This window comes from Mixophyes fleayi, chromosome 4 (genome assembly GCF_038048845.1).
Source record: "Mixophyes fleayi isolate aMixFle1 chromosome 4, aMixFle1.hap1, whole genome shotgun sequence".
NCBI lineage: Eukaryota > Metazoa > Chordata > Amphibia > Anura > Limnodynastidae > Mixophyes > Mixophyes fleayi.
Window position 1 is genome coordinate 152,548,473 of NC_134405.1, and position 13,915 is coordinate 152,562,387.

At 34.9% G+C, this 13,915-nt stretch overlaps 1 protein-coding gene across 17 annotated transcripts in view; it reads left to right on the plus strand.

The window, feature by feature from the left end:
• Positions 1-1,547: 1,547 nt before the first annotated feature.
• The window catches only part of CELF2 (CUGBP Elav-like family member 2), a 382,596-nt gene continuing 370,228 nt past the window's right edge, over positions 1,548-13,915 (plus strand). For 7 of the 17 annotated variants that reach the window (XM_075208615.1, XM_075208614.1, XM_075208620.1 and 4 more), the window contains exon 1: positions 1,550-1,712. In XM_075208615.1, the coding sequence (XP_075064716.1) occupies positions 1,606-1,712 (107 nt within the window). In that variant the 5' untranslated portion in view covers positions 1,550-1,605. Of the gene's footprint in view, positions 1,713-13,915 lie in introns of all 17 variants that reach the window. The other 10 variants (XM_075208611.1, XM_075208613.1, XM_075208618.1 and 7 more) reach the window with 3 other exon arrangements.

Genomic DNA, 13,915 nt, shown 5'->3' on the forward strand with positions numbered 1-13,915 from the left:
CCAATAACTCATAATGCTAGTGTTCTATAAGTGCCATATGTTTTTTGTCAGAGCATAACTCTCCTATTAAAAATATCCAGACATTATCTGTAATGTTGGCTGTTGGAATTTGCATGATATAACACATAAAGAGGAGTAACAATCCATCCAGTATGCCTCTTTCATTATGTGACTACTATTTATATATATTATATATATATATATATATATATATATATATATATATATATATATATATACATATATATCATGTTAACAGGAACTCCATTGGAGGGGTATTTTATTGCCAAGTGTAACAGATACATTATATATTAGACATATATTCAAACCTTTTAATATGGATATTCTTTTCAGATGAAATAAAATGCCACTTTAGTTAACCATTATAAATAATGCTATTTATTCTAACGAAAGTTTTTCCGTTAATCGCTGCTTTTCAATTACAAAATACATAAGCCGCTGGTTATTAGGGGTATGACAAAAACATTTTGAGTTAAAGACTGCCTAGAGCATGTTCTGTGAATACTAGTACTCATGGGTGCCCTGACATTCTGGTTCTGGGTCAACTATTCACAATTATCCTTGTAATACATGGTGTAATACATGGTGAAAGTCCAATATAGTCCAAAACTGACAAATGAATTCTACAAAACTAGCCCATATACCACTATTTTTTTTGGTGCCTGTGGGGCTTTAAAAACAAGATTGCAATGCTGCTGAGTTTCCTAAACAGCTCCCCCAGCTGGTATCATACTACAGTCTAATTCCTGGCAGACTGGTATAATCGAGTTATAGTACAAGATATGATAGAGCCATGATCTAACCGTTCCCATCAATTCAACTGTCTATTATGACTCTTGAGTACAAAACCAATTCTGAGACATGCATGAATTACGGTTTACAGCTGTAAGATAGTTACTATAAAAAATCTGAATAGAGAACATAAATTGTGCGTGCAGTATTTTACACAAGAAGTATTTATGTATTGTACAGAATAATACATCATGATGCTTGTTAGGGCAGCATCACACAAACAAAATTAGCACAAGACAACAATTCCATTTACTTTAAATACAACCTAATTTTTATGTACTATGTTTTGTGTATCCAGATAAATTAGAATGATGTGTGGATGTAAATGAGAAAAAAATACTGATTATTGTTCTTTGTAAAACCTTTATTATTAAGTACACACCATTGACACACTAAGTCCAAAAACAATTTATGCTTTTAAAATATATATTGAAAGTTATCAAAGACAATGCATCTAATTTAATAATATTAAAAAAAAAAATCTGCATTATATTTTAATTTAGCAAATATCATGCTATTTTGTTGTTATTTACATTTTATTCTCTAAATGATATTGGGAAATTAGGACACTTAAAAGACAATAAATATCAAAAGAAAGCAAGGCCCTTATAGGCAGCGCACTGCACTAATGTAAATTATGGCCAGACAACATAACTTGTCACAGAGGATTATTTCTGCTTAGTGAGTCTGCAGGGGCCCCTTTGCTTCACCACTCAGCATTGACGAGAGAGAGCGAGAGAGAGAAAAAGAGAGAGGGACTAGCCATAGCCATTAGTAGCTACTGTGGCATTGATGTTTGAGCGCACTTCTGAACTGGCTTTTGTTGAGAATATCTGTGCAGAAAGCATGCGCTGTCCCAAATCTGCTGTTACTATGAGAAATGAGGAGCTGCTTTTAAGGTATGTTGCACACTCCTTTGTTTAAACGGTTGCTTTTCAGTTGTCCTGGATGGTTTGGCTAAAAACATGCCGTGTAATAAGTAGCCCTCTTTGCTGCTGAGGACTAAATTGTACTGTTTACCTCCACAGCAAGAGCTGATTTTTTCCCGGGGCAGAAGACAGCATTAAAAGACCAGCTTGCTCTTTCTTTATCTTTCCATTAATATGTATATCTGTTATTTGGTAGGCACAACAATAATCCTAAATAAGGTAGTGCTGCATACTAGAGAGCTTTAAATACTGTTTTAAGCTGGACTTAGCCTACTGTCATCAGGGTTTTGCCTTGTTTGGAGCACTATATTTTCATTAGCTCTTTACCAGAACTGGAGTTGAGCAATAAAAAAAAAACTGTTTTGCAATTTCATATTTAAACGCTAAAAAATTGCATGTGAACTGGCATCAGGCACTGGAAAAAAATCAGTCTTTTGTTTATTTGTTACTAGACACTGTATCGCTGGATGCATCTTTGCTGTTGACAATGGGACAGTCAAACAATGGAGCTGTCAAAGTAGCTTAATGCATGTCTGGAGCAGCCCTTTCTCCCCCTCAGCCCTCTTTTTATTATCTCTCCACTTCTATAATCGTGTTTCTGCAGACTAAATGTCAGCATGGGCTATTAAGTATTGGCTGCTTCTTTAGTGTTGTTTTTTTTTTTGCTAATTTGCTATCCTCTGTTAAGCCATACTTTCTCAGTTGCATATTATGTCTTTTGAATTACATTACATATTTATTGCTTATCTCTTCATTAACTATGTAGAAAACTTATTGATTTCAAAGGCCTTTAAAACAGTTTGAAATGACAGTTCCCTTGTTCTCTGAAATTGTCCAGCCATATGCTATGACCATGATTTCAAGTTTGTCATGCTTCTAGGTAGATACCAGACCTTTGCTAATAACAACATGTAAGTGGATATAAAACACGGCTCAGGTGTTTTATAGCTCATAGTACATGTCAGGTCATACATTTTCTGTATTTAGCTAATCATGGCACTGACAGAAAAGTTATTTTGAAATGCGGTCTTACAACAGTTAAGAGAAATGATTTTTCAGGTATACTGTACGTGTTTAAATAAAAAATGCAATTGGAAGAAGTCAGATAATTAGTTATGCTTTTGGCTTTTTACTGCACACTTTTATAATGCAAGGAGACCAACCATACTTAAAACACAAAAAATGTAGATGAAAGTACAAGGAGATAAGTACAGCCGCCTTGTTCTACCGTATAGTCCAGATAGTTTTGCTGTAAATTAAGCATTTATTTTAGCAAAAGATACCTACTATAAGGATGGAATTGATGTGTTTGATTGAATATGCTTCTAAAACGTACTGAGCGACAGTTATCTATGAAATAAATGCAATCATTCCCTTATATAGATTTTCCATTCTGCTAAACATTATTTACAATTGTATTGTGGTTTAAAAAAAATATATGTCAGATTTGTTTGCTAAATTGCTTTAATGTGGAGATTTAATGCATCCCTCCAGTATTGCAATGCTGAATGGAACAACCCTTGCCTTTTATTAGTATAAATGATGTATATATTATTTTCATTAGCAGTAGTATACATTATACATTACTGTGCATTTATCATTTTTACATTTTAGAATTCCCTTACTTGTCATACATTTTGCAGCATTATTTCTAAACAGCTTTTTGAAGCTTAGCATTGTGTGCAATTTGAAAGATTTGACAGAGGGAAGCAGGGGAGCTTAAAACATTTTTGTCCCTGTATGACCCTAAACCAGTTCATGTTGATGTTGAAATGACAGCTCCCTTGATGTAGAAGTCAAGCATAACTATCTATCTATCTATCTATCTATCTATCTATCTATCTATCTATCTATCTATCCCTGCTGTAAACATGTAAACGTACACACATTCCAAAAATAACTTTCTTTTACAAACGACGGTATAAAATATTTATATGCTATTTATGTTTTTTTATTGCATGTTTTATTGTATGTTTGTATTGCATAGAGCTATAGAAATACTGGATTTTGTTTACATATACACTGTGTACTAGGTTAGTGATTATTTTGCACATCACAGCACTGTTTCTCCAGCAAATATGGGGTTACACAAATATCACACATTTTGCTTCGTAGCACATAAAGAGCTGCTATTTATGCAATGCAAGTCATAATGGGTTTAGTTGGCAGCTGAAGAATGTACGTATACGCAATATTATATACATTTTCTTGAATTTTTTTCTACATTTACTTGCATTTGTTTCTTTCCTTTTTATTGTGTGATGCGTGTATATTTATTGTGTGGTATGCTGAATTAAATATTTACAATACACAAAAGCTGAGCTCTATATTGTTGTATATGCTTGTGTTTCCCTAGCACAGACAGTACCTCATTTATTGCTAGCTAGCAGCTGCTCTCATCCGTACACCATTCCATTGCCACCTACTGAGAGGGCGTGCAAGGTGGCTCATTTTAAAGCCAATGCAAATGCCACTTCATGAATCAGTCAAAAGATACTGCTGAGGAAGTGAGACAGCTGCAGATCTTTGCTAAAGACCAAAGTGTCACCTGTACCCCATGCCTATCTACCCCGGTTGGAATTACCTGGACTTAAGCCCAAATGTAACTGCTTAGCCACTGCATTGAACATCTCTTTAGCCTCATTGTCAAGTGTTTGCAAGTAAATTTGTCTTAGTCACGAATAATATACATATGTCCTGTGTGAAGCAAAAGTATACAATATATGTTTACAATGATATTTTCACATAAAAGTGAGTATCCTTCAAGAAGCTCATATAATGAATGTTATAGACTGGTAATGAACATATTACTATTAGGTTACCTATTCTTTCATATTCTTTTTGCTCTTTTTATTTTTTTTCTTAAATTTGAAATTGGACCCTGATGCTCGTAGCACATATCAGTTCATGGAAAGTACAGTTTTTATTGCTAAGCAGAGATGTGCACCTTTCTGCAATAACAAAGTGACCTTTCCAGCCATAAGGCATGAATAGCAGAAATTGAAGAGTAAAGTGCTTTTCGGACGCTAGTAAGCTTGTCAATATCTGTTGTTATGAAGGCAATGAGTTATCCAGTTCAGAAATTGCAGGAAGTGCTGTAGTTGATCCTTCAATGATTAGGAGCGATGAAAAGTGAAAATAACAAACCTACCTGTGTCTGTAAGAGAAGGAAAATCGTCTTGTGTTAAACTGAGATTTGGGCTGCTGCACAGACAGAGAATGACAGGAGCAAAGCGTATTTACCATGGCACTTGTTAAACAAATGTGTCCAGGTTTTTTTTATAACTTAAATGTGATCTCTTGTGGCTGACAGTGGACAATATAGATAAGCAGTTGCTTTACATTTCACCTCCAACATCTACTAAGGAGGAAAGCCAAGGCAGCTTGGCAAGCTTTCGTGGCTCTTTAACCTCTTAGCTGACAAAAGATTTTGTACAACCTGGTAGTCAGTGAGTTAAAAATGCGTTTAGTACACCAGTTTGGCTAAAGCAACTACTGGTTTAGAACTGCAAGAGTTAATGAAAGGAAATAACAGACTATACATATGCATGTTCTGCTATCAGCGATTTTGCATGCAGACTGCAATTATCACAAGTGCCACTTTTTATCCTTTACTCTGCCAGAATATTTAGCAAAATGTCAAAAGTCACATTGTCTATAATATTCTAAAGGTTAAAATGATTACTTTTAATAAACAAGATTTGCTGTACAATATCTTGGAATTTTGTTGTCACAGATGTAACGCCTGTGCATGTAAATAATCACCAATGCAACATACTGGCAGTTTTCTGCCATCCACAGTCCAGCATTTTGCATTATTACCATCATGCCATAATTTATGCATACACTCATTGTTAAATTACAATAAAACTCAAGTGCATCTGTTATCAAATTGAAGTGTATAAGATTGCAAACTATACCTTTGGGGCTCCAAAACAAAGAGGAACATCAAATTAATATTCATACCCAGAACTTTGCAGCCAGAGTAGATCGGGTGCGGATGCTTAGGAAGTCATTCAGGAGTGAATCAATACTAATTATTGTAATCAACGGGGTTAATTAGCTGAAGATGCTGCTGATGGAGAGTTCATTGCCTATAGCCCGAAAACACCTAACTTGATGAAACCTTAAATATAATGGAAGCTGATATCATGAAACGAAAAATATTCATTTTAATTTGTACAATTTGAAATATCAAAATATCTATTGCTGTATATACACGGTGATGTATGTGGTCCACTCTTCTGGAGTATGTACTGTAAGGGAATTGACATTCTTTTTATTTTTAAAGTTTGTAGATACCAATATAAAGTAAAGAATGTAAGTCTCGATTGTGTGTCCATGATCTCTTGTTACAAGTAATATCTGCTCTGTATTTGCAGACTTCAGGACTTCAATATGTCTAGGAGCTGATTAGAATTCAGATTTCCACTGTCAATTTACAGTAGAAATTAAATGTATGTGTTATATTTCATTAAGTAAAAGCAACAGGAAATCGTGTGTTTTTATGGTATTAAGTAAAATTGCAGCATAAAATTAGCACAGTTGATGGAAACAAAAATCATAGTCTGTATTGTGCATATTGATCTCAGTTTTGGTTCCACCAGTTGTAACCATAGTTGTATACAAATCAGTGTGTCAGTCATGGCATTGCTATGACATCCTGTTGAATTTGTAAGTAGCTTCATCTCTGACCCGGCTAATATATTTACTATATTCATTCTGTAATCTAAGAAAGCAACATACCCTGTGCATGTAAAAACTCAGAAGTTGCATTTCATGAACCGATCCATGGAATGATCATATATGGCGAGCACGGATATTTTTTTCTTGAAGATAGCATTGTAGTGCTCCAGCTATACTCCAGCTTATTGCAAAATAAATACAACCTGGGATTGCTTTATACCTTGTGAAATGCCCAAGAAAATGTGCATTTAAAAGAATCACCAGGGATCCTGTTTCTTTAAAGAGTGAAAACAAATAACACTGTGACAGTTGTTGATCTTGTTTGCATGGAGGTATATGTCATGACCCGCTAAACCGATTTATACAAGTAATGCTATAAATATGTATACCCATAATTCCCACGGGGCGAGCTGCAAAAGTAGAACTAGGCTGTGTAAAACATTTTGTGCTGTCTCTAGACGACAAAGCGTCATTGTGTTCTTATTCAGTAAGAAACGCTTTTAGCATTTTAGTTTTTGTTCTGTTGGGAGAAAGCCTTACTGTGAGCTTTCAATGGCCATCACAAAACGGTATTTGGTTAAAGCCTCTTGGTCGCCTTTCCCATAATATCCATTGAAGACCATGTAGCCAGAGAGGAAGGAGATCCCAACCCCCATATCCCACCATTACATTCACACACTTTACACATGGACATGTGAATATCATTTAATATATATTTAGAATCAATCTTTACCAGACTGCGGAAACAGACTTTTATTCTGTGGCAGATTCCACCACATATGCTTGTTTTTACAGAAATATATAAGGGGCATTTTTTTTGCATCTAATTAAAAACAGAATTACAGTATATCACAGATATATAGGCGTTTGAAGAAAATCTGAGAATATTTGAGACTTTAGTTCTTCTCATAATCTAATAAATTATAGGTAATCTTTTGTTGTGTGGCATGCATTGATTTATTCATGATACATGTGTGTAGCGTACACTGATGTCATTCATCTACTTTACACTGTAATTGCTTAGAAACTGACTAAGATCTACTTTAAAAAGATATCTGAATGGGGTTATTGTGGGAATGAAATATATGGCATTTCACTACACACTACAAATTCAGATCCTTTGTTTCTGTTGTACTGTAGAGCTAAGCAACATGTTTTATCGCATACAACAGGTAGACATGTAAACGGAAGAGATGCTCTGTTTGATGTAGAAGCATTCTAATTTGATTTTATATAAAAAAATATAGCAACTGCTCCACTTTGAAAATTTGCAAAAAAAAACAAAACAGGCATGGTCTAACACTAGGCAGAAAATACATATATATTATTTATTTATGAATGAGGGTAATAAACCAGTCAATGTAGGATTTGTTTAATAGATTAAATTCTCAGTTTATTATCCCAGCAGATGGCAAGAGCTTTGCTGCTACACATATATACAACTCCCTCTTTGTTAAGTTACAAGAGAGAAATATCTCTCCTTTTTTAACAAGATAATCCTTGTGAAACTTGTAGCAGTAACAGTCATGCCTACATGAACACAAGCTTGTTAACCTCTTATTTATTAAGAATATGTACAAAGCTATGACACTATAGTTTTTGTGCTGCCAGCACTTTGTGTTACTACATTTATTTGGAAAATAATAAGGGGGTTAGAGTAACCACTGTCACAGAAAGGCTCAGCTGTGTTCTCTTATGCTCTGCCTCCCATTGGTTAGCTTATGGCACACAGGAAATGATGTAAGGAACTTTGACATTGTTTGAGATCAGTGTGTTTGAATGGCAGGCTTTTTGAACAGAATCAATCAAATCAGTAATGCCATAATTATAAAATCTGAAATAATGTATGTTTAGATTGGCTATGTTAGGATTGTATTAAGAGGACCGAGAAAATGAATTCTCTAGTTCCTATCCAGTAAATTTACAGACACCTAACACTATGGAAAGTTGTAAATTAGGTTTTAGTTTGGTTTACATGTGAGATAAACTATCTTTGAAATAATATCACCCCTACTCGTGCTGTCATGGCAGATTATCAGCTGCAGGTTCTTTTTTATTCTGTAGTGTGTTTACACATATTTATTGATTACTTGTGTGTAATTCCTACTATAGGCAGCTGAAATTGGCATCCAATGAGAAAGCATGTCACCCTGGGTGGAATGACATGTATTATGAGGGCTGCATGGACTTCTGGCCCATTTTGTTCTTTACCTGTACACTATATAGGATTGTGAAAAATCATTACAGCTTATGTGTCTGTTCTGGCATCTCCACAAAATAGATAACACCTGGAAGCTTTCTTTGCAATATGCCTGACATGAACTTCCTTCAGTTTCTGGATGCTAAAGATAAGGCACTCATCTGAATCGGCAGAATCACATATATAGGCCATGAATATATTTACTCTCTGTCTTGTAGACAAGATGCAGTAGATAGATATATCCTTTGGATTTCAGTAAGAAAACATGTTTTTGAGGGTAAAGCTCACATCTTCCAACAAGCTTAATGCCTGTCGGCACGCCACACATAGTAAGTGGTGAAAAAAAACTAATCAGAATTTCAATACCTTTACATAACTTTCATGATACTTCAAAGCAGGAGCTTTGAAGTTTCATTTAGTTAAGTAGGCTATTAACAACAGACTACAACCTATAGAACAATTCATTGATAGGAAGATTAAGCCAGGTCAACTGAAAAGGTTTCTTGCAAACACTTCTTTAGCCAATGCGGCCCCTCCCACTAGAGCAGAGGACAATAGGCACTCTCTCAGCCTAGAGATCTGCAATCAGTCCCAGCTCTTTTAATGGCATAATAAAGTAGAGATAGGTATGTTGGGAAGCCTTATCTTGCCATTGGTTTCTTTTATTCACTATTGTGTTTAACAATCCAACCAGTGAATTGCCTGAACATACTCTAATAGCTCAAATATTATTATACCATGATAGGCCTTTCCCAATCACAGGCACACTTATGCTGGTCAAACATATGCTGATCTTGCCTGCTGGCTCCTGGGCAATGTGATCTTGTAAGTAATATGGCCACACACCTGATTGTCCAAGTTGGACAGATCTGGTCTTTTTGCACTTAGGCCACGCAGCAGGAACAGATGGTAGTCTGTCAGTGAGTTCAACAGCTGTTTAGACACTAGCTAGCTGAATATCAATTGCATTATTTTAGGACACTGCACTTGTTTTGGGAAACATATGCACCTGTATGGTAGGCATTAACCAAAACTCCAATGAGAGGGTATAAGAAACAACAGTGTTTGCTTTGTCAGGGGAACATTATAGATTAGTATTTACATGGAAATCGACAAATTTATAAGTAAGCTAGTATTTATAAGTATAGTTAGTAAGCAAAACTGTTACAAGTTAAATATGCCTCACGTAGAATCTAGCATATAGTACATATCAATGAACCTAATCCAATGAAATTTCAGTAAAAAATATTTATGTAAAAGGCACATTCTGATGTTAGAATATGCCAATTATGCACTAAAATTACTTCACTTTCCTGAAATGAAGGATTATTTGAATCCTCATCCAACTACTCCGTTCATGGCCACAACAGCTCTTGAGCCCAAGGAGGCAATCTGAATAGAAAACAAACAGGAACATGCATAATTATGACTTCCTGTGGGCCACATCCTCAAGTTCAATTATTGCACTGAGATTTTGTGAAAAGTATAGTCAAATATCTTATGGAAGAGCCACCATTATTTATTCCAGGCCATTGCATTGATGAGCTGATCTTAAGTCTGTATCCCTGCTGACCGGTGATATATTTATAGGCTATGTTAAAGATGGGAGGACAAAAATTGTTCATTGCAATATTCATCTTGTTCCGTATTTAGCTGCAAAATTTTGTGCATTTTGACTAATGCAAAAACAGAACAAACTGAATTGACCGTCATCTTCCAAGCTTGAGTGATAGATTCTGCAAGCTACAAATTTATAAACACAGGCTGTAAAAGTGCAACATTGCATAGTAGGAACCTCCTCTTCAGTGAAAAAGCCTATTCTGATGAAAGACTCGATTCGCACAAAATTTCACAATTATTTCACTCATCTCTAGGCTATATTTTAACTGTTTTGAATCCAACTTCTTTCTGTGAAACAATAATTTTAATAGATTTTTTTTAGATGGGAACATGATCTATGTCACTTTACAAAGCTTTTAATTTTTCCTTTTATTAGTGTATAACAATTTACAACATATAATAATAATACTAATAAGAATAATAATTAAAAAAATATATATATCAATTAACAGTAATCAGTATAAAAAACATGTTCTAGACAAACTTACTGTGTTCAGAAAATTATTTTAATAAAGTGTTATTATATGTTATTATATGTTATTATATATTGTTTTACTCCAGTACACAGATTAATAGCAAACTGATCATTTTATGGCCCAATGACTGTGGTTTGAGCACCTTATTGTATTTATTCTTCATCTCCTGCATATATAGAACTATAGTTTTGAAATAGGCGTTGCATTCTAATCAGATCATTGTAGCGTTCACAACAACAGGAAACGAGGGTACTGATCTTAGTGTAGACACTGACCTGTCCACTTGTGTGAATGTGTGCGGACAGAGCTGCATGTGACACGGGGCAGTGTGAAAAAAAAAAGATATATTGATGGGTTTTTTCTGAAATTTAGCTCTTATATCCCAAACCACAGTCTACTTTTACTCATGAGAGACGTCCATCTGACATGTAATTAAACTGTTTATCCAATGCTAAGACTGGTTCAATACTGATATAATAATGTACAATATTGAATTTATTACTATTATTTGTAATATTGTAGTATTGTAGTGAAAATATACATAAGGTTAATAATTAGGAATTCATGTAAAATAAGGTTAACCTAGTGCTATTAAATTAGTTTACCATGTATAGGATTCTGACAACCCAGTGCAATGTTTCTAACAAGTTTATACATAAGTTTATCATCATCATCATTACCATTTATTTATATAGCGCCACTGATTCCGCAGCGCTGTACAGAGAACTCATTCACATCAGTCCCTGCCCCACTGGAACTTACAGTCTAAATTCCCTAACATACACACACAGACAGACAGAGCGAGACTAGGGTCAATTTTGATAGCAGCCAATTAACCCACTAGTATGTTTTTAGAGTATGGGAGGAAACCAGAGAACCCGGAGGAAACCCCACGCAAACACGGGGAGAACATACAAACTCCACACAGATAAGGCCATGGTCGGGAATTGAACTCATGACCCCAACGCTGTGAGGCAGAAGTGCTAACCACATAGCCACCGCGCTGCCCCATATAGATTCACTTGCTTACTAAAACATATTCCTGTTTCTTACCCCACTCTGTCCCTGGTATTTTTCTCCTCATTAAACAGCTTAACTTGAGGAAGAAACATTTGATGATCATGCCATGACAAAATTCACAACATTGAACAATACTTTACTTTTTTCCCTTCTTGTATTTCTTAAATTTCTAGATAATGAGTTTCCAGAAAAGAGATACCTGTACTATCTTGTTGATTCATTAAACTGGAAAGAACAATCACACTTTGTTTTTACCAATAATGCCAATGGAAGGAAACTTGTTAAGATAAATTATTCAGTATATTTATCTAGCACACTGCAATAGATAATATAATAGAACAATACATATGGTATTAAAGAGAAATCATATCCTTCCCTTAGAGAAAAGTGCACCAATTGTCATTTGATTCACCATGCATAGACCAGTCATGGTGCATTTATCAACAGTATTGGTAGAACCTGATTAAACCTAACCAAATGTTTTAGGTCTAATACACTCCATCATTGAAAACAATATAGTTTAAAATATCCAAACAGATTGTATAATTTGCTGCCTACATCATATCCTGTTTGTACTCATCATTTCCTGTTATATTATTTTACATCACTTTAGTCAATATTGCTATACTTACTGATCCTGAAAAACATAAACGTAATAGCAAAAAAGCTTAGGAACAATGCGGGGTTGTAAGGCAGCCTTTTGGGTGGAGTTCTCATTAGATTAAAATTAAAATTATTTTGTTTCCAGGTCACTCACTTTAGAAAGTAAAATGACAGAAGTTCCCCTATATTGACTGTTATACCAGCAGCCATCCTTCTAATTTCTCTTTTCAAGATCAGTGTTCTGTATGTGGTATATTACACATGATGGATAGCGGCATATCATGCACCTCCACTCTGGCATGTAACGATGACTGTGGTCAATTCCATAACCTCTGTCTGCACAGTAAGGTTGCAACGCCCACAATAGATCTCCAGAGAAAACAACCATATGGAGGCAAACTGAAAGACATTGCTCTTTACTACTTCTTCTGTTTAAACCCTATAACGATTTCAATATCATCTGTTATATCAAAATTTGGTGTCATGATCTACATGGAATTTTAGTGCTATGCCATAATCTCTTTATAACCGTCGATTTTTCCATAAATGCTTAGCAAGCATACAAGCATGTCCTTCTGCACAGAGAACCTCGTTTATCTATTTGCATTTGTAATTACATTAGGGAATCACATTGCCATTGTATTTTCTTGACCAAGATAAAATGAAATGCCAATCATAAGCTCATAAAACCTAAGAGGCTAAATAACACCGTTCAACACTCATTTCTATCATAATAGAGTGATTTTGGGGTAACTTTGTGGTGCTGATTCCTAATACGTGTTTATAGGTTGGCTCGCATTTTATAGATAATTGGTACCCCATTGTAAAACATAAAAATGCAAAAGAATTAATGGACACGCAGAGAATACTTACAAATCGCATTTAAATTGTCTCAAATCATACTAAAGTAAACACCCGAAATACATAATGGCATTTCATTAGGTATAGTAACAGATAAACCTAGTAAGCTGATTTGAATAGTTACAATTAATGCATAGTAAAACACTGTTTTTATGATATTCTTTTATGTGGGTTATCAGGACAATCACGTTGGAGGTTTCAGCAATAGTCTGCCATCATGTGTCTGTCCCATCTGCCTTGATACCTTTCTTTCATCACCTATAGATTTTGATGAAACCGCTCCCCTTGTTCCTCACTAAAATCACAGAGATTATCCAGAAATCCGTGTGGCTATGGAGGAAGTGTACCTTTATGTTCATGTTAGTACCCATTTTTTTAAAGGCTTCAACACCAGTCATAAATACTGTGAAATTAGATAAGTTTATGAATTTGAAGGGCCATCAAAGATTCCAGCTTTTAGATTTTCCATACTTGCTCCAGGAAATCATCTACAAATTTATTTGAAGCAATCACTATCTTTGTCCAAGGCCTTAACAAAGTGTTTTATTAGTCCCAGCTTGATATGGGTTGGTGGGAGAATTATTTTTTCCTTGTCAACCAATGTTGTTAATGATGTTCGCTGCACCTATAGTCCTGTTTTCTCTTGAAGGCTGTGTCACTTTTTTCCAATGATCTTGCCTTGCCCTACTATTCCACAAGCAGATAAA